This window comes from Haliotis rubra, unplaced genomic scaffold (assembly GCF_003918875.1).
Source record: "Haliotis rubra isolate DU_JTF1 unplaced genomic scaffold, ASM391887v1 Scf365, whole genome shotgun sequence".
In the NCBI taxonomy this organism is placed as follows: domain Eukaryota; kingdom Metazoa; phylum Mollusca; class Gastropoda; order Lepetellida; family Haliotidae; genus Haliotis; species Haliotis rubra.
The window spans coordinates 216,233-238,311 of NW_025767041.1; the positions used below are offsets into that span (position 1 = coordinate 216,233).

The 22,079-nt window shown below is 40.1% G+C and overlaps 1 protein-coding gene across 1 annotated transcript; it reads right to left on the bottom strand.

Annotated features, from left to right (window-relative positions):
* Window positions 1-1,397: 1,397 nt before the first annotated feature.
* Window positions 1,398-21,330, bottom strand: LOC124285649. Its single transcript, XM_046721910.1, has 18 exons — window positions 21,096-21,330; window positions 12,705-12,801; window positions 12,229-12,377; window positions 11,820-11,950; window positions 9,726-9,861; window positions 9,493-9,561; window positions 8,922-9,034; window positions 8,541-8,622; window positions 8,208-8,375; window positions 7,651-7,737; window positions 6,402-6,496; window positions 5,790-5,897; window positions 5,372-5,432; window positions 5,053-5,160; window positions 4,686-4,750; window positions 4,327-4,398; window positions 3,961-4,130; window positions 1,398-2,083 (listed from the first exon to the last, which is right to left on the bottom strand). Exons 2-18 carry the CDS (start codon window positions 12,748-12,750, stop codon window positions 1,869-1,871), a joined length of 1,875 nt encoding a protein of 624 aa, XP_046577866.1. The 5' UTR covers window positions 12,751-12,801; window positions 21,096-21,330; the 3' UTR covers window positions 1,398-1,868.
* Between the last annotated feature and the right edge of the window lie 749 nt (window positions 21,331-22,079).

Genomic DNA, 22,079 nt, shown 5'->3' on the forward strand with positions numbered 1-22,079 from the left:
AGCAAGTAGCTCAGGGTGCCGAGTACATTTCATGGACACTAGTTATGCCCCAAATTTTTACATTGCTTGATGTGGCAAAGATAAAGTCGCAGAACAAACCTAGAGTGTGTAAAGATCATATTCTGAACCACTGTCTAAACAATAGGGTGTCCCTTTAAGATTCTAATAGCAACTGTATCGCCAAAAGATATGTACTTTGCTGAGAAAGTGTAATCACATATACAAAATATATATCAAATATAACATGCGTTAATACGTGTGACCACTTTTTAAATGGAATTGTGTATTCACAGCTTTCGGCCGTGGGAGCCGTGCCAATTTACACTTGCCAGAGGGGTACACAAGGCCCGTGATCTGGACTACCAGTAACTGTTGTCCGACTTGTTAATCTGATATGCACACATGCATGCGTGCACTGTTTAAACACATTACGCACTCTTTGCCTAAGGAAAGGTGATATGTGTACACGGAAACAGCATCTGTGTGTGTTACTGAATGTTTGGTAAAATGTGCTATAACAGGTTTTCAGGTCATCACATTGTACCTTGCCTAGCAATTGAAAAAAGACAAAGATCACTGTATGACTGTTCACCAGTGGCTCACGTGGATATTTAAGCATCACGTGGATATTCACGTGGCTCATTGCCGAACCCTCAGCTCTTCACATATCAGGCTACAGTGCCCGGACCGTCCAACATGTCAGAATAATCCTTCACGAGTCAGGTCGCAGTACCCTTAGCTCTTCGCGTAACAGGCTACAATGCCTGAAGAGCTTCACACGCTAGGTTACAGTGCCTGAAGAGCTTCACATGCCACGTTACAGTGCCTGAATAGCTTCACAAACCAGGTTACAGTGCCTGAATAGCTTCACAAACCAGGTTACAGTGACTGAAGAGCTTCACATGCCACGTTACAGTGCCTGAATAGCTTCACATGCATGGTCACAGTGCCTGAAGGGCTTCACACACCAGATTACAGTGCCTGAAGAACTTCACATGCCACGTTACAGTGCCTGAATAGCTTCACATGCCAGGTTACAGTATCTGAAGAGCTTCACATGCCAGGTTACAGTGCCTAAAGAGCTTAACACACCAGGTTACTGTGCTGAAGAGCTTTCTACTCCAGGTTACAGTGCTGGAGAGCTTCACACACCAGGTTACAGTGCATGAAGGGCTTCACACACCAAGTTTCCATCCCCGGCTTCACATGTCAGATGTACATGATAACTTGTGCTTCATTTGACCAGTGCAGTTACATCCAGCGAGCTACATGTGTCAGCACATGTATCGTGAGATCCGAGGTACATTTTTTGTGTCCGTGGTCGAAACTTTCAATTCACAGCTCTCTCGACATACCATTTATTGCTTACAAGCAATCATTGACAAAACACACAGTACTGTAGCACTCCCGGCTATATCGCAAACAGTTTAATTATTCATCTATTCACACATCTGAAACAATGAGTTATAGTTCACGTGCAGCGTGTTATGATGTACAACAGTTTCACAGAACACAATGGTTACATTTACTTAACACAATCCTTCATCTTTGAGCATTTGCTTCCTGTTTTCATCCCCATTCGACACAAACAAACACACGATCATGGTGAAAGACACATGTGCCTTCAGGATATATTTGGACAACATCTGAAAAAGAGGCCACACCCACAGAACACTATTTTTAAAAAATTGGCTATGTTAGCACCCAAAACGCAGCTAAAACAGTACGATTGTGAACTTAACATTTCCTAAGTTGAAGTTTATATATTCATCAGCCACACAAATACTTAACATTATTTTAAAAAGTGTACAAGAGTATTAATGTGCAAGATGGACAATTACTGATTTTATATCGAAACTTAACCCTGTCTAAATGTACATGTAGACAGAAAGGTAGAGTGACACAAGACTTGATATGTACATAGGTACATTGTTGGCAGCTCCACATGTTGGGGTGACCGGTCTGGGGGTAGTCACGGGGTACGTGTCCAGCCAATCAGTGACCAGGTCCTCCAGCACGTTCAGGGGCACAGTTCCGCTCTCGAGCACGACAGAGTGAAACTCACGTATGTCAAACTTGGAGCCTGAAATTACAGAACTGAACCTGAAATTGACGGTGACTGACAGGTACCAGGCAATTGGTATTGTCTTCTGAGGAAGGGCAAAGCTGTTCATGCAGCACGTCTAGTACAACGAGGGAGTGGATGAATATTGCTAAACGCCGCATCAGTAATTTTGCATCTGTCCTCTGAGGTTGAGGGCAGGAGAGGTCTGTTCGACTGCTTGCCTACAGCTAACCTGCTGGTACAGTATAACCAGAAATTATTAAGAATTTAAAGATTGTAATTTTTTATATTTTTTTCACTCATTACTCAAGTATTAAATGTGAATATTAGCAGAACATAACTCCAGATTCAAAGACAAGTGAACAGTTAGTATTTTGTCAAGTCACCATGGGCAGCAATGCAGGCTTCAATGCGGTGGGGCATACTACTGATCAAAGACGTTAGAAAGTCGTGGTCCATGCTGTCCCAATATCGGACTACCTCTTCCTTCATTTCAGCAATATTTGTCAGATTTTTCGTATTGACACTTTCCTTCATAAGTCCCCAAACAGTTTCTATTGGATTTAGGTCAGGGCTATAGCTTGGCCAATCTAATAATGTCTTATTTTGGGTCCGAAACCAGGCCTGTGAATGCTTTGAACAATGTTTTGGGTTGTTGTCCTGCTGGAAAATCCAAAATTTCCATAGAACACTTGAGCAGATGGAAGTAAATGTCCCTCGAGAATATCTGTGTACCGCTCACTGTTCATATTCCCTTCAAATACACAGAGGGGCGTTGCCCCTACCACAGATATGCCACCCCACACGTTAAATTTCGGACTGTACGTTTGGCGCTGATACAAAGGTTTTTCAGTTTGTTTGGTCCAGAATTTCAGTGTATTAGGAAACAGCCACACAGAACTTTCATCTGAGAAAATCACATTGTCCCAGTTAACATTTTTAAGCTGTAAGTACCAGTTCAACCTTCGCTCCTTTTGTTCAGGTTTCATGAACGGCGATGGAATTCCTCGACTTTTCTGCCAACCCATTGCATGCAGCTCAGTTCTAATTGTCTCCTTACAGACAGCCACAGTTCCTCTATCAATCATATCCAGCCTTAAGTTTTCTAAACTCCTTTGTTTGTTTTTAGAAACAAGAATACCAAGCCGCCTCCTGTCACCGACAGTCAATTTTCTGGGCCTACCTGCGCCTCCCTGGTGCTCAATGCCATATCCATTTGCAATATTTTTCAAAACACGATAAACAGTGGACAAAGGGATGCCTGTTCTACTTGAAATCACTTTAGCTGATCTGATGTCCTTGTGATAATACTCTAAAATCAACTTCCTCTTCTCTAAATCATCCATACTGAGGATCACTGAAAATATCGTCTGCTAGCAAGTACACAAAGGGGGATAACTCTTCACAAACTAATGAAAAAGGATTAACGGAGTTGTCTCTCTTGAATGAACCAAGCACTTGATAGCTGGTCAAGGTTGTTTATACTAGAAATCCAATTAAACATATTCCTAAAATTCTCAATAATTTCTGTTCATACTATATATAGTGGTTACAAGAGAGAAGTGGTATAACACAATCACAGGTTAGTGTCGACAGGTAACCACCATCATTTACCAGGACTCAATTATTTTAGACCGCCGCCATAAAGCTGGAATATTGCTGAGTGCGGCGTAAAACAACAAACCAAATCAAACCAAAATCCAAGCATACACGTAACACTGATGTAACAACGTATCGTTCACGTAGATATAACTGAGCTGTTTCATTGAATAACTGTCTTGACAACACAGTGATGCTTACTTACTAAACACTGACGGCATTATTTGCGATATTTTCACATGTTCAACATATATCTGCAGCTTCAGTTATCAGCTACGTATATATCGTCACGTCACCTAGCGTCTCCTCTGCCTTCCGTCGCAGCTCCAGGATCTTGATCTCCCCGATCTTGTAGGCCAGAGCTTGACCAGGCCACGTGATGTAGCGGTCAATCTCCACTGCAGTGTTGTCATAGGACTCCGCCGTGTAGTTGAGCATGTAGTCAATGGCCTCTTCGCGTGTCCAGCTGTGCCAACATGACCACTGATTATATGTATGTGACTAAACAGTGTCCAGTTGATAATAATACGATGGGTTGCATAAAAATAACGAGAGAATGAAAATATTATATCAAATGAAATGGGGCATTTATTCCTTAAAACCAGAAGACGTTATTGATGTCATAACTCAACACAATGTTTGTCATGGTGTCGTGTACGTACTTGAAAGCATGGATGCCTGTGTCCACCACCAGTCGACATGCCCGGAAGATCTCCGAACTGTAGCGCCCCATGCTGACACAGATGTAAAGTGGGTAGCGTTATAAGCACATTCATGGCGATACCAAATGTTAATTGGAAATGTTACGAAAGACTTATGCTCCCACGTTGATAGCATAATTTGGGGATTAAAAGAAATCTCGTAAATATAAAAATATCTGTATATTTCTTCGTGGTTGCGATTTCTTACTCGTTACTTCGATTATACTTTCGCAATTTCTATTATTTACTCGTTATTTCAGGAAGTGTTCCACTTCCGACAATACACACTATGATGCATTTTTATACCAAGTGCCACGTACAGTTCATAATCATCTCTGTACAGCTTCATCTCTTCGCCCAGGTACTCAGTGTACAGCGCCCAGCCCTGGAGTTGAGAACAGTAGATCAGGTTTATAATGGTCTGTTGTATGGGTAACAGAAAGGATCTGGTCAGCTCTGGGAGACCTTATTATCAGTATCAACATTGGACATACCAATCACTTGGTCCACTTCACTACTGTCTGCTTCTTTCTCCCAGCAGTTTCTTGCAAACGTTTATGGTAACTGCATTTAGGAATGGCAAATTATAACAACTACCAACACGGAAATTGAAAAGAAAGTCTTGTCTTATTATGGTATTGACATCAGAACGCCATTCATGTAGATAGGAAAAGGAGATAACTTTACCTCGACAAATGATGTGTATCTAGGGAAGCCAAAAGGAACATTGAACAGAGCAGACGACAGCATCTTTTGCCGGAAGTCGGGGGTGTCGGATGTAATGGCGTAGCTAAGCTGAAACAGTTATTATAGGTGGAATGAGAGATTACAGCAAATGTTTGTGTTGACGTTTCAATACACAGTATAAAGTCGGATTTATGAGAATACTGTAAAAACAAGGACATTGACCAGGGCGAATCAGAGAATCCCTGAGGACCACGACTCATTCGACCTTCACTGACTGAGTCACATGTGTCCCCTGTCCCAATAACTTGGTGACACTCACCTGCAGGTGATGTCCGGGGTTGGCCTCGTGGATGGACAGCGCCATCATGGTCAGGGTGGGGCTGCAGCAGGAGATGAGTCACGTGATATACACAGCGGGACATCACATTTATTGTTGTATTTACGAATATTGATAGGAAGAATGAAAGACCAACATAAATACAAACAATTAAATTAAAAAGAGGAGATAATGAGTATACATATTGTAGATTGTAGAAGTGTAATCCTTAATTATAAGCACAATTCACAGCAAGCACAAGCATAAGATACGCGCACATACCACACACAAAACACGCCCAAACCACGCAGGCTACACCAAACACACACTACAAACTTAGACCAAACACACAACATGCATTCACACTCCACCATCACGTGTACAGTCCTCCCTCCCTGCACGAGGACGTTAAACAGCTCACGATTCATGGGGCCGCAACACATTTGCCCAGAATATCCCTGGTCTGGAGCCGTCGGCAGATCCGGTGGAGTAGGAGCCACCAGGGCCGTCGTTGGGCATCTCCCGCACCCTAGTGTGACGCAAACATAATCATATATCCTCGGCAGCAAACATGTCATGGTCTAGGGTAATCTTTATTGAAGGGGTACTTTCATGTCGTGTCTAAAGGTCAGTATCGTTTTATGTCTACTTTTGTATGCCGCAAGTAACTGCATCTTTGTTTTTCTAGAATGGTTGGTTATAGTATTCCAGCTATATGGCGACGATCTGAAGTAAACTGTATATACTGTGATACGTACTCTAGAGGAAGTGTTTAAAGCAGGAAGGTTATAAAATGTGATACGTACTCTAGAGGAAGTATTTATAGCAGGAAGGCTATAAACTGTGATACTTACTCTAGAGAAAGACCGGCAGGTTGACTATAAACTATGATACGTACTCTAGAGGAAGACCGGGTAGGTTGACTATAAACTATGACACGTACTCTAGAGGAAGACAGGGCAGGTTGACTATAAACTATGACACGTACTCTAGAGGAAGACCGGGTAGGTTGACTACAAACTATGACACGTACTCTAGAGGAAGACCGGGCAGGTTGACGAAGAAGTCTTCAAGTGTAGGTTCTATGACATCAAATATCTGATGACGAAATTCTGCTAAGATGTCCTCCTGGAAATGGGAATGATATATGGAAATGTGGCTGGGTTATCTGTCATGTTCACTGGGCGGACATCGATACTGGACAAGCCTGACTTACGCCATGTCCCAAGACAGTTTACCATGCCTGACATAAAATTTCATAAAAGTAATCATCATAGCAACGTCTTTGTTTCATATGACAAGACTCAATTAGCACTGGTAACTCAGTAGGTATAGTCATTCATGGATCTGGTTCACCTCATGTACACTGTCGTATTGCATTATTTAAGAGGAGTTATCAAAAGCAATGGATATTACTCAGACAGATCGAGTTTGTTTTGAGGTATCATATTTATTGAGACAGTGTTGGTGCCACAACATGTACCAAACCTTGTAATGTATGATATGTACATGTGTGTAGTGAATGAAAAATAAGTTCTATGGTGTTTGTATGCCGCTTGTTGCAATATTCCAGCAATAGTACGGCGAGGGACACCAGAAATGGGCCTCACACATTGTACCCATGTGGGGAATCGAACGAACGCTTTAACGACTAGGCTACCCCACCGCCCCTCAAAGTAATCTATCTGGGGAAATCAAACCCGGATATTCAGCGTGAGGAGCGAACCATTTAACCACTAGGCTACCCCTTGTAAATGGCAAATGAAAGTATTCTAACGTAAAGTACACTATATGGCGGACCCAGATTACTGGCATCTGAAAGTATTCTAACGTAAAGTACACTTTACGGTGTGCACTATACGTAAAGTACACTATCCGACAGACCCAGATTACTGGCAAATGAAAGTATTCTAACGTAAAGTGCACTATACGGCTGACCCAGAGTACTGGCAAATGAAAGTATTCTCACGTAAAGTGCACTATACGGCTGACCCAGAGTACTGGCAAATGAAAGTATTCTCACGTAAAGTGCACTATCCGACGTAAACATTTAGAGGCTTTTGAGGTTTTAAGGATGAGAACATATATCCAGATCAGTTATCGAAGTTTAGTAACTGTACAGTATAAAAAGGGAACATTCAAATTGAGCGAGCGAATTTCCAATGCAACGATGGGACTATGTATTGACCAGCTAGTCACCCTTTGTGGAGACAGGTCTTGGAAAGAATTTCAGAACGTGAGTAGTTGAGCATGTAAAACAACTACACAGAAGCTGCACGTACCGCAGTGTCGAAGAAGAAATCTGTGTTATTCATGATGGTCTGAAAGTACTCGCGGACACTCCCACCGAACTCTTGCTTCGTCATGATCTGCTTGCACAACAACATGAATATAGATAAATACACGCAAGGTGATGGTTAGACATACATGTACATTGGCAGTGGATACCCTCTAGTCAAAGGTAAGAAGTTACACATAGCACATGTGGCAATTAAGTCCAGCTGATTGTTGGGACAACCCCCACAGCTGATTGATGGGACAGTACAAACATAACACATACGGCAATACATATTGCTAGGACAAACATACACACGACACACACACGACATATACACACATGGCACACACATCAGTACAGACAATAATCTTTTATGGGGCAATACATACTACACTTGACTGGCAAATAAAAAGGGCACGTGCGATATAACACTTTGCACTTCGTTAACTCAATAGTTTGGCCGTGGTACATTATTAGATATAATTAGCATATTTGTTTCGAACAATTAACACACGTTTCTTTCAATATCTACTTTGTGGACCCAATAAAGAGAGTCCCCACCTTCTGCATGTTGCCGACGATCCTGTCCACCTCCCGGAGGCCGATGTCGTGGACCTCTTGTGCCGTCATGTCGACGGAGAGATACCACCTGATGCAAGCCTCATAGAACTCCCGTCCTCCATCCAGAGAGCTGATGCCGATATCGGGGCGGGTGTTGGGCATATACTCCTGTGTTATGAAAATACAAACATGGGTGAGGTATATCTGTCATATGTACCCATGATATCGTACTCATCACACCCAGCTTTTCCAAACACATTTACTGTTTTATTGCTATGACCTTAGACGACAAGATCTCCACAACTAGCTATCTAGAACCTCTCAGTAACTCACCTCTTCGATAAACAACCACAGATCCGCGAGAGCCTGTAGTAATCCAGATACTGCGTCCACTCCTCGGTCTCGGAGATCGTTTCTGAAACGGGGAACATCAGTGTTAGTCGTTCATGTGTTCTAAGACAGATATCATACTGTCCTGAAGTTTCCAAAGCACTAAGGATACATAGAAACAGCTACAGTTGACAGTTCTCATGTGTTTTAAATGACGTCTAACTGTCTGCGGACGTCATGCGAAACTTCATAGTATGTGCATACACCCGTCTGGTTGCGAAATGTCCAGGACGTGGGACTAAAGTTACAAGATATAATTTTCATATCATTCAACAGCTGGACGCTTCCGTTGAAATGACGTCAACGACTGCTACTACATCTTACTTCTTCTGCAGTGAGATGTCTGTGTTATTTTCCAGAGTGTCTGTGAATGGCCAGAAGAACTGTGACTCATTGGCCACCATCTGTAACTTGTCGAACTGACCCTCAACACGACTCTGTAACACAGACACAACAACTAGTCCTTTAACACATTGTGCATTGCTTTGTGGATTTCTCTATATGTGTACTACTGCACACTGCACAAGTTCAACTCTAAACATATACATTCACACACACATACAAACACACACACACGCACGCACGCACGCATACATACATACATACACACACACACACATGCATACATACATACACACATACATACATACATACATACATACATACATACATACATACACACACACACATACACACACATACATACATACATACATACATACATACATACATACATACATACATACATACATACATACATACATACATACATACATACATACATACATACATACATACATACATACATACATACATACACACACACACACACATACATACATACATACATACATACATACATACATACATACATGCTAAGGTAATTGTACTTAACCAGTGAATGCAAGTGATAAGTCCTGTTCAATCGAACCGCCTCAAGCATCAACTCTTTGAACTCTTCATACTGGAAGACAATACAGATCAAGTAACATCTTATAGCTAGGCATTCTAAATATCAATCATATGCTATGTTTTATGCATGTGTTTTTAAGTGCACGTCAGGGAAACTAAAGTTTCTTTGCACATGGATACTTGATATTGAGTACACTCAATCGTTTTGACATCTACCTGCTGAGGAAACTTCTGGAGTCTGACAATGTAATTCTCAAAGTCTCCGAGAGTGAAGAAGGGCAGAGACTGGACCATGGACTCTATGTATGACTGTGGACCTTCCAGAAAATTGACAGGACTGAGGCTCTGAAAACTGGAAGCGTTGAACATTCATGGCAAGCTACTTGTACGTGTTATAGGGATTACACACTTAGACATCAGACCCACATTCATGTCAAGCTACTTGTACGTGTTATAGACCCACATTCAAGTCAAGCTACTTGTTCGTGTTATAGGGATCACACACTCAGACATCAGACCCACATTCATGTCAAGCTATTTGTACGTGTTATAGGGATCACACACTCAGACATCAGACCCACATTCAAGTCAAGCTATATGTACGTGTTATAGGGATCACACACTCAGACATCAGACCCACATTCAAGTCAAGCTATATGTACGTGTTATAGGGATCACACACTCAGACATCAGACCCACATTCATGTCAAGCTATACTTAGACATGTACGTGTTATAGGGATCACACACTCAGACATCAGACCCACATTCATGTCAAGCTATATGTACGTGTTATAGGGATCACACACTCAGACATCAGACCCACATTCATGTCAAGCTACTTGTACGTGTTATAGGGATCACACACTCAGACATCAGACCCACATTCATGTCAAGCTACGTTGTACGTGTTATACTTGTACGGATCACACACTCAGACATCAGACCCACATTCATGTCAAGCTACTTGTACGTGTTATAGGGATCACACACTCAGACATCAGACCCACATTCATGTCAAGCTATATGTACGTGTTATAGGGATCACACACTCAGACATCAGACCCACATTCATGTCAAGCACATTCATTGTACGTGTTATAGGGATCACACACTCAGACATCAGACCCACATTCATGTCAAGCTACTTGTACGTGTTATAGGGATCACACACTCAGACATCAGACCCACATTCATGTCAAGCTACTTGTACGTGTTATAGGGATCACACACTCAGACATCAGACCCACATTCATGTCAAGCTACTTGTACGTGTTATAGGGATCACACACTCAGACATCAGACCCACATTCATGTCAAACTTGCGTGTTATAGGATACTTGTACGTGTTATAGGGATCACACACTCAGACATCAGACCCACATTCATGTCATTCATAGGGATCACACACTTAGACATCAGACCCACATTCATGTCAAGCTATTTGTACGTGTTATAGGGATCACACTCAGACATCAGACCCACATTCATGTCAAGCTACTTGTACGTGTTATAGGGATCACACATAGACATCAGACCCACATTCATGTCAAGCTACTTGTACGTGTTATAGGGATCAGACATCAGACCCACATTCATGTCAAGCTACTTGTACGTGTTATAGGGATCACACACTGAGCATCAGACCCACATTCATGTCAAGCTACTTGTACGTGTTATAGGGATCACACACTCAGACATCAGACCCACATTCATGTCAAACTACTTGTACGTGTTATAGGGATCACACACTTAGACATCAGACCCACATTCATGTCAAACTACTTGAAATTATATTGAAATCTATATATTATGATTCCTTACATCTTTAAGCGAGTTTTATCCGAAGACCGAAATTAAAAAAGAAATTGATAAGATACATTTTAGACGTGTTCGTTTGATTCTGGCAGGATCGACCTAGAAAATCAGAATGTACTTCTTTGCAAAGTTCAATCAACAGAATGTACCAGGTGAAAAGGAAACGCTTCTCAGCTGATCTCTTTCAGTCGATGTGCCAGCTGCTGCTCCGAGACTGGCTAAATATTTCAAGTTTGTCATATCATGTTGTACTTCCATTTCATTAAGGGTCGGTCGATTCCCACATGGGTACAGTGTGTGAAGCCTGGTTTTGGTGTCCCCCGTCGTAATATTGCAGGAATATTGCAAGAAACGTAAAACAATTCTCACTCGTTCCATTTCATTCCAGAAAGTACGTCACCTGTTTACAGTCAGTCTGTAGCTAAAACACTTACAATAACCAACCTAAACATAATACGACACGCAATGCCTATTCCCGAACACGTTGCCTTACTGTCTCCACTCCCAGCCCCGGATGTAGGTGGTCAGCATGTCGTCCAGGATCTTGTAGTTGACCAGGTCCGACTTACTCAGGTCTGTCTGCGGGATGGCCTCCAGTCGGTTGTGGAAGGACACCATCTGATCCTAAGATGACACAGTAACAACAGCAACATAAGTATACTGTCAGTATACTATACTATATTGGCCATATACTTCGTCGTGACGTGGTTGTATCTAATGCCTTTACTGTCGAAACATGAATTATGAAGACTACTCAATATTTTTCAGGGATATCCTTATACAATATACGCATTGCTGATGACTTTGTATTCGTGCCCTGTATGCCTTGTGTAGTCCAGTCAAGTACTGATATAAGTGAACGTGGTATATAGTTACATGGCATTAGTAAGTATCTAGCCTACCTTTCGTATGTCGAACATAGATATATTGTAGGATTGTATCTTATCGTTGTACTTGTGTATATCCCGGTAGGTGGCGCTCATTGGGCTATCCGCCATCTGCCAGGCAAAGAACTCCGTATGGAGCTTTGCGAGGTCGCGTGATGCATTGCCTGTAACAGAATCCATACTAACACTGACTTATAAAGGTGGAGTAGTATTCTGTAAAACATACATATCACGCTGAAGATCAGATCAATAAACAGTTAGTTAAAACGACCCAGTCTAGCAAAGTTTAGATGTGTTTCAGAAGTTTGATTACAGTCTTTTCTAAAAAAACATATATGTACCCACAAATATTTGAACATTGGTCTTTTGTAACAGTCATATGTGTCATTTGTAACTTCACACGACGAAAAAATAACTGAAACAAGTTCATTGGAGTGCTAGAGTATACGATTAAAACCATAATGGGTGTATATTATACGTGAATCCCTCACCACAACAGGAAGCGACGAGGGCAAACAGACACAGTACGGTGTTCATGCTGGAGAGTCGGTTTCAGGAACACGTGGAACAGGACGACGTACAGGCAGCCTACACACCAAAGAGAAAATCAGCATCTGGACACACGTCTTTCATCAACGTTCACCAGGGTTAACGCAGAGTTTGACCGATTCCATATCTTATCTTCCCGAACAACTTCCTGACAACTTGATGAATGTGTATATCTGACTGATAATGTTGATACGTGTGTAATAATGACTAAATCAGGACAGCCATCGTCCATATATTAACAAAGAACAAAAACTGTGTAGTCAAGACGTGAGACTTAATTGTAATCATTCATATGACGCTAATCATCTTCTTAATCCTGATCACTCCCAGCATTGTACATCGACTTGTCCGCCAACCTGTACCACTCTGTCACTTTCATAAATTACTGTGTATGACATTTATAGCCCTAATTGGTCAATCTCTTGACCGTGTCTGCCATCACATCAATATGTACAAGGCAATGCTATTGTTTCTTTATCTGTCCATTGTTGTCTCTTCGTCTGTCTATTTGTTGTCTCTTCGTCTGTCCATTGTTGTCCCTTCGTCTGTCCCTTGTTGTCTCCTCGTCTGTCCATTGTTGTCTCTTCGTCTGTCTATTTGTTGTCTCTTCGTCTGTCGATTTGTTGTCTCTTCGTCTGTCCATTGTTGTCTCTTCGTCTGTCCATTGTTGTCTCTTCGTCTGTCCCTTGTTGTCTCTTCGTCTGTCCCTTGTTGTCTCTTCGTCTGTCCATTGTTGTCTCTTCGTCTGTCCATTGTTGTCTCTTCGTCTGTCCATTGTTGTCTCTTCGTCTGTCTATTGTTGTCTCTTCGTCTGTCCATTGTTGTCTCTTCGTCTTCCTTTGTTGTCTCTTTCGTCTGTCTATTTGTTGTCTCTTCGTCTGTCCATTGTTGTCTCTTCGTCTGTCCATTGTTGTTCTCTTCGTCTGTCCCTTTTGTTGTCTCTTCGTCTGTCTGTCCATTGTTGTCTCTTCGTCTGTCCATTGTTGTCTCTTCGTCTGTCTATTTGTTGTCTCTTCGTCTGTCCCTTTGTTTGTCTCTTCGTCTGTCCATTGTTGTCTCTTCGTCTGTCCATTGTTGTCTCTTCGTCTGTCCATTGTTGTCTCTTCGTCTGTCTATTGTTGTCTCTTCGTCTGTCCCTTTGTTGTCTCTTCTGTCTGTCCCTTTGTTGTCTCTTCGTCTGTCCATTGTTGTCTCTTCGTCTGTCCCTTTGTTGTCTCTTTCGTCTGTCCATTGTTGTCTCTCTTCGTCTGTCTATTGTTGTCTCTTCGTCTGTCCATTGTTGTCTCTTCGTCTTTCCCTTGTTGTCTCTTCGTCTGTCTATTTGTTGTCTCTTCGTCTGTCCATTGTTGTCTCTTCGTCTGTCCATTGTTGTCTCTTCGTCTGTCCCTTGTTGTCTCTTCGTCTGTCCATTGTTGTCTCTTCGTCTGTCCATTGTTGTCTCTTCGTCTGTCTATTTGTTGTCTCTTCGTCTGTCCCTTTGTTGTCTCTTCGTCTGTCCATTGTTGTCTCTTCGTCTGTCCATTGTTGTCTCTTCGTCTGTCCATTGTTGTCTCTTCGTCTGTCTATTGTTGTCTCTTCGTCTGTCCATTGTTGTCTCTTCGTCTTTCCCTTGTTGTCTCTTCGTCTGTCTATTTGTTGTCTCTTCGTCTGTCCATTGTTGTCTCTTCGTCTGTCCATTGTTGTCTCTTCGTCTGTCCCTTGTTGTCTCTTCGTCTGTCCATTGTTGTCTCTTCGTCTGTCCATTGTTGTCTCTTCGTCTGTCTATTTGTTGTCTCTTCGTCTGTCCCTTGTTGTCTCTTCGTCTGTCCCTTTGTTGTCTCTTCGTCTGTCCCTTGTTGTCTCTTCGTCTGTCCATTGTTGTCTCTTCGTCTGTCCCTTGTTGTCTCTTCGTCTGTCCATTGTTGTCTCTTCGTCTGTCCCTTGTTATCTCTTCGTCTGTCCATTGTTATCTCTTCGTCTGTCCATTGTTATCTATAAGTAGATATTATGTTCATGTCTATATTATCACTCATCCGGTATTGTCCTACGCGAGGATGATTGCGAGTAGTATAATACCACATTCTTGATACATGTATATATCTGACTGACAATGTTGATACATGTAGATATCTGACTGACATTCTATATACATGTATTTATCTGACTGGCAATGTTGATACATGTATATATCTGACTGGCAATGTTGATACATGTAGATATCTGACTGACATTCTTGATACAGGTATTTATCTGACTGGCAATGTTGATACATGTATTTATCTGACTGGCAATGTTGATACATGTATATATCTGACTGGCAATGTTGATACATGTATTTATCTGACTGGCAATGTTGATACATGTATATATCTGAGTGACACTCTTGATACATGTATTTATCTGACTGGCAATGTTGATACATGTATATATGTGACTGACAATGTTGATACATGTATATATCTGACTGACATTCTTGATACATGTATTTATCTGACTGACATTCTTGATACATGTATTTATCTGACTGGCAATGTTGATACATGTATATATCTGACTGACATTCTTGATACATGTATTTATCTGACTAGCAGTGTTGATACATGTATATATCTGACTGGCATTCTTGATACATGTATATATCTGGCTGACATTCTTGATACATGTATATCTGACTGGCAATGTTGATACATGTATATATCTGACTGGCAATGTTGATACATGTATATATCTGACTGGCAATGTTGATACATGTATATATCTGACTGGCAATGTTGATACATGTATATATCTGACTGGCAGTGTTGATACATGTATATATCTGACTGGCAATGTTGATACAGGTATATATCTGACTGACAATGTTGATACATGTATATATATGACTGGCAATGTTGATACATGTATTTATCTGACTGACAGTGTTGATACAGGTATATATCTGACTGATATTCTTGATACCTGTATATGTCTGACTGGCAATGTTGATACATGTATTTATCTGACTGACACTGTTGATACAAGGATATATCTGACTGACATTCTTGATACATGTATATATCTGACTGGCAGTGTTGATACATGTATATATCTGACTGACAATGTTGATACATGTAGATATCTGACTGGCAATGTTGATACATGTATTTATCTGACTGGCAATGTTGATACATGTAGATATCTGAGTGACACTCTTGATACATGTATTTATCTGACTGGCAATGTTGATACATGTATATATGTGACTGACAATGTTGATACATGTATATATCTGACTGACATTCTTGATACATGTATTTATCTGACTGACATTCTTGATACATGTATTTATCTGACTGGCAATGTTGATACATGTATATATCTGACTGACATTCTTGATACATGTATATCTGACTCTGACATGTATATATCTGACTGGCATTCTTGATACATGTATTTATCTGACTGGCATTCTTGATACATGTATTTATCTGACTATATCTATATATCTGACTGACATTCTTGATACATGTATATATCTGAGCAGTGTTGATGGCAATGTTGATACATGATACATGTATATCTGACTGGCAATGTTGATACATGTATATATCTGACTGGCAATGTTGATACATGTATATATCTGACTGGCAATGTTGATACATGTATATATCTGACTGGCAATGTTGATACATGTATATATCTGACTGGCAGTGTTGATACATGTATATATCTGACTGGCAATGTTGATACATGTATATATGATACATGACTGGCAATGTTGATACAGGTATATATCTGACTGACAATGTTGATACATGTATATATATGACTGGCAATGTTGATACATGTATTTATCTGACTGACAGTGTTGATACAGGTATATATCTGATTGATATTCTTGATACCTGTATATGTCTGACTGGCAATGTTGATACATGTATTTATCTGACTGACACTGTTGATACAAGGATATATCTGACTGACATTCTTGATACATGTATATATCTGACTGGCAGTGTTGATACATGTATATATCTGACTGACAATGTTGATACATGTAGATATCTGAGTGACACTCTTGATACATGTATTTATCTGACTGGCAATGTTGATACATGTATATATGTGACTGACAATGTTGATACATGTATTTATCTGACTAGCAGTGTTGATACATGTATATATCTGACTGGCATTCTTGATACATGTATATATCTGGCTGACATTCTTGATACATGTATTTATCTGACTGGCAATGTTGATACATGTATATATCTGACTGACATTCTTGATACATGTATTTATCTGACTAGCAGTGTTGATACATGTATATATCTGACTGGCATTCTTGATACATGTATATATCTGGCTGACATTCTTGATACATGTATATCTGACTGGCAATGTTGATACATGTATATATCTGACTGGCAATGTTGATACATGTATATATCTGACTGGCAATGTTGATACATGTATATATCTGACTGGCAATGTTGATACATGTATATATCTGACTGGCAGTGTTGATACATGTATATATCTGACTGGCATTCTTGATACATGTATGTATCTGACTGGCAATGTTGATACATGTATATATCTGACTGGCAATGTTGATACAGGTATATATCTGACTGACAATGTTGATACATGTATATATATGACTGGCAATGTTGATACATGTATTTATCTGACTGACAGTGTTGATACAGGTATATATCTGACTGATATTCTTGATACATGTATATGTCTGACTGACAATGTTGATACATGTATTTATCTGACTGACACTGTTGATACAAGGATATATCTGACTGACATTCTTGATACATGTATATATCTGACTGGCAGTGTTGATACATGTATTTATCTGATATGATATGTATATATCTGACTGGCAATGTTGATACATGTAGATATCTGACTGACATTCTTGATACATGTATATATCTGACTGACAATGTTGATACATGTAGATATCTCACTGGCAATGTTGATACATGTAGATATCTGACTGACATTCTTGATACATGTATTTATCTGACTGGCAATGTTGATACATGTATATATCTGACTGGCAATGTTGATACATGTAGATATCTGACTGACATTCTTGATACATGTATATATCTGACTGGCAATGTTGATACATGTATTTATCTGACTGGCAATGTTGATACATGTAGATATCTGACTGACATTCTTGATACATGTATATATCTGACTGGCAATGTTGATACAGGTATATTTGCTGATGCATGTTTACGCCGGAACGTCGCATCTGCCGCAGTAAATAAATTGTCTATCCATACAAGCTGTTTCTCTTCTTCGATGCAAGTATATCGTTAACTCCATTCCATTCAGAGGAATCAAGCATATTTTATATACATTTCCAGTATAGGTTTAGTAACTTATATGTTGTTTTCTCCGTCACTTTCAGAGGAATCAAGAATGTTAATTATATAAATGTCCATTATCACTTTAATACCTTGAATTGTGTGTGTGTGATACCATTTCTACAGTTTTTTCCAATGAAATACGGGCCAGAATACCTCGGGGACATCTATAAATCAGACTGTTCAAACACTTAACCCTCTATAACTATTTCCAAGAAAGGAACTACATGTGTCAGACGGACTACTCGGTTGATCATAAAAATCAGCTTGACCCCATTCATAAAAGTTTAAATTTGGGTCTGAATGTAAGGCTCCACTTTGCAAACCTTTCTCCGCCATATATCCCGAGTGGACAATGTGGTTGTTGCGAAAGAGGCTTCGCTTTCGTGACAGGCATGTGCACCTGGTAAGTTACGACGCATTGTAAGTGCTTTTGAACATAAATCCTGCTTTAAGAAAGCTGATGCTGCCTAGTGCGCAGTTTCTCATGGTCTTGACCCTTGATCTATTACCACAAGTTGTTGCATTGCTGTTGTCGAGAAAACGTTCTCGGAGTAAGATAGTACACAAGGGCAACCAGGAGGTAAATGAAAGTTCTACCCATGAAAAGTTTAGGCTCTTAAAGCACTCACTATATGTCATGTATATGCATATGTTTCTCCACTAACTTGGGGAACCAACTGCAAAACTTATGCAGATGAATTGCAGGATCATGCATCACACTGCTGAAAAGCAAGTGCAAACATCGTACAGATGCGTTCTGGTGTAAAGTTTTGGTACGAAATCGCCAATGTTTACTGAGTTTCATCATTTATTGAACTCATGACAATAATCTTTTCAACGTAACGAATTCGTTTTACAATACACCAGTTTATGTGTAAACAGTACCTGTAAACAGTATGGGATATTTTGCAAAATCTATTTTAGAACATTTGACTGAAGTAAGTGGCCACATTTACACTAGTGAGTCTAAACTTTTGATTGGTAGTGTATGTTCATGTTTCACGAGAGTAAATTAATATCTGAGCCTCATGTGTTGGGAAGTTGTAGTAATCCCGTGGCTGTTCAAAACGATTTCCGAAGCTCTTGTGACTACATCGTTAGAGTCGGTTTGGTGCGAGAAAGAATTTTGGTGTTATGGCCATTTGTCTGCTTCATTACTGATTACTTCCTCAGTGATTGTTTCTTAAGTCTATTTTTCAGACTTATCCAAGAGTAGCAGCTTGCTCAGCTGACTCGGGTTTATTGTGGACATACCTTGATGAAGTCATGTAATCCAAACGATATTCACTTCTGTGTTAGACTCAGACATGATTAGCCATGACAACCAATGCCTTTTGATTGTGATGTCATGGCATCAAGCAATGCCGTCATAGTTGGATGTGATGACGTCATCAATCATGCCGGTACTGTGTCATGGAATGACGTCATCAAGCAGTACAAAACGTGATTGCACTACCAGAAAAGGTTCACATGCTGCCCAGGGAACTTTGGTTTTTGTTGTTTATTTCACACTTACATTTGAATATAATATTTACACAATCTATATATGTAAATTTGCAGTGTGAATGGCAGTTTGAAGTGATATCGTGATAGCACCCACACAAATGGACGAACACAAAAGCCGGTGACAATAAAAGCCATAACTGTATAGACAAAACGGAGCACACGAACACAGACTTACACACTACTACAATATTCAAAAGTACTGGCAGTCAAATATGCTGATCACAGGTACAATTTCATAAATGCCTCGTCATAATTGTTTTCTATTTTTCAATAATTTAGTAAATTGTTAATTTTATTGGAAAGGCCAGGACAATAATTCTTGATAATCCGTAAGATGATTGGCACTATTCAATTGTTCACATCGGTTTGAATCACAGTGAAAACCATTACATCTCAGTTATGATGAACATAATCGTTAACAGTTTCTGTAGAGTAACATTCCTTGCTGTCATGGAACGTCTCTGGGTAGCATGGAGATTTGCATATTTTAAATTACATTGACAAGAACTGTATGTACATCACCTATAACACTGTAGTAAGACACCCTGAAGCACTAGGCGAGATACATCCACCCACAGTGGTAGGTGGGACTCTTAACAATCACAATATGACATAACCTTCGTGAAAACGAGCCCAGCATGATCCAATATAAATGCAACAATATTTACTTGTAATCGATCAGACACATTTGAAAGGCTAGTCAATTTTCAAAGAGTAGTTTTGCGATGGAGTAATTTAATATGCATCTAGCTTTCTACTGAATTCTACTGAACATTTCTCTCCTAAATGCGCTTCGTGATGTTGACTGTTATTGGTATGAATATTTAATCAAATTTAAACAAGAATGTCTATACTTATGTATTATATATCTACTCCCTTTACCATAGCTATTTCATTATGTTTGCAGTGGAAACGTAGCGATGAATTTCACTTTAAACAAAAAAGTAAATCACATAAATTGAAATTAAGATTGCGAATCCTCATGATTTTACCTTGCCAATTGAACATTAAAATCTCAGAATTTTATTCAACTTAGGACAAAAGTTATTTAACAAACGATCAAAGTTTCAAATCACTATTATTGGTATGTATTACAAGGGGGTATGCACATTAAATGAAACCCCGAGAACAACAAGGGTTGGTTTCTACGGTAGTCTAAGTTAACACTCATCACGGACCGCACGTACATTTGTTTCACCTTTCCAACTACTATGCGTACCCCCTTGTAATACAAACCAATAATACCGATTTGAAACTTTGATCATTTGTTAAACAACTTTTATCATAAGTTGAATAAATTTCTGAGATTTACAAGTTCAATTGGCAAGGTAAAATCATAAGGATTCGCAATCTTAATTTCACCTCATGTGATTTACTTTTTTGTTTAAAGTGAAATTCATCGGTACGTTTTCACTGCAAACAGATTATAAGTGTGTACGTATCCTCATGGCAGTAAATGTAACCTACCTGTTGCTCAAAGACCAGTCCGAATGATAATGCGCGTCACTGCAGTCGCCTTATAGCATGTTGAGTATTTTATGGTCTATTGTTGTTAGAAGTGGGATCAAAGTCGGACAGATTTCACAAGGTTGAGTCGTGGCTGTTCGAGTACCGTGAGACCACACCCAGCTGGGTCTTGTAACGGGGGATGGAGCTACGGATCATCCGTCAGCCCGTGTATTGTCTTGTTGGTTGCTGGGTATAGTGTCCGGGACTATAGCAGGATTGAGTAAGTATGTGTCATCACACACGTTAGGTCACGACAAGGTCACGGTTAGCTGCGTCACGGACACAGTGTTGAAACTGCCGCAAGCAATGGGTGTGCCAGATACCTCGACGTCGACCTTGACGGGCGATGGTGGTTGTCAGCGGTTGTTTCGCTGTTTTCAACTACACGCTGGGTTCAAACCTTTACATACAAGTTGATAGATCGAAAAATAAGTTTCTGTGAGTGTGCGTTTAAGCGATTCTCCGACCTGACAAAAAGGACAATTTTGACAGATACGGTATGCTGTTACACAACTACAGACTGTGTGGCAGGGGTGTCTGGTTATGTTACACAACTACAGACTGTGTGGCAGGGGTGTCTGGTTATGTTACACAACTACAGACTGTGTGGCAGGGGTGTCTGGTTATGTTACAGAACTGCTGAAGATGTGACAGGTTCCAAGACTGGACACATGATGAAACATTTAAGATTTTGCTCTGTTTGTATAGCGGATATCATCTGTTATTTATATGTGATGTGTATGTCGACTTAAGAAAGGAGTATATTCCACAGAAATATTTGGGTCCCCCTACCAGGGAAACACTTGTAAGAATTTTATCGTCAACAGACGAAACTGTTCATGTAAAATTAAACCTTTTTTAACACAATCGCTGACATTAAGGAACAGTCTGATTTCTTCTGGCAACGAATTTTACATTGCTTTCCACTATTTGCACTGTCCA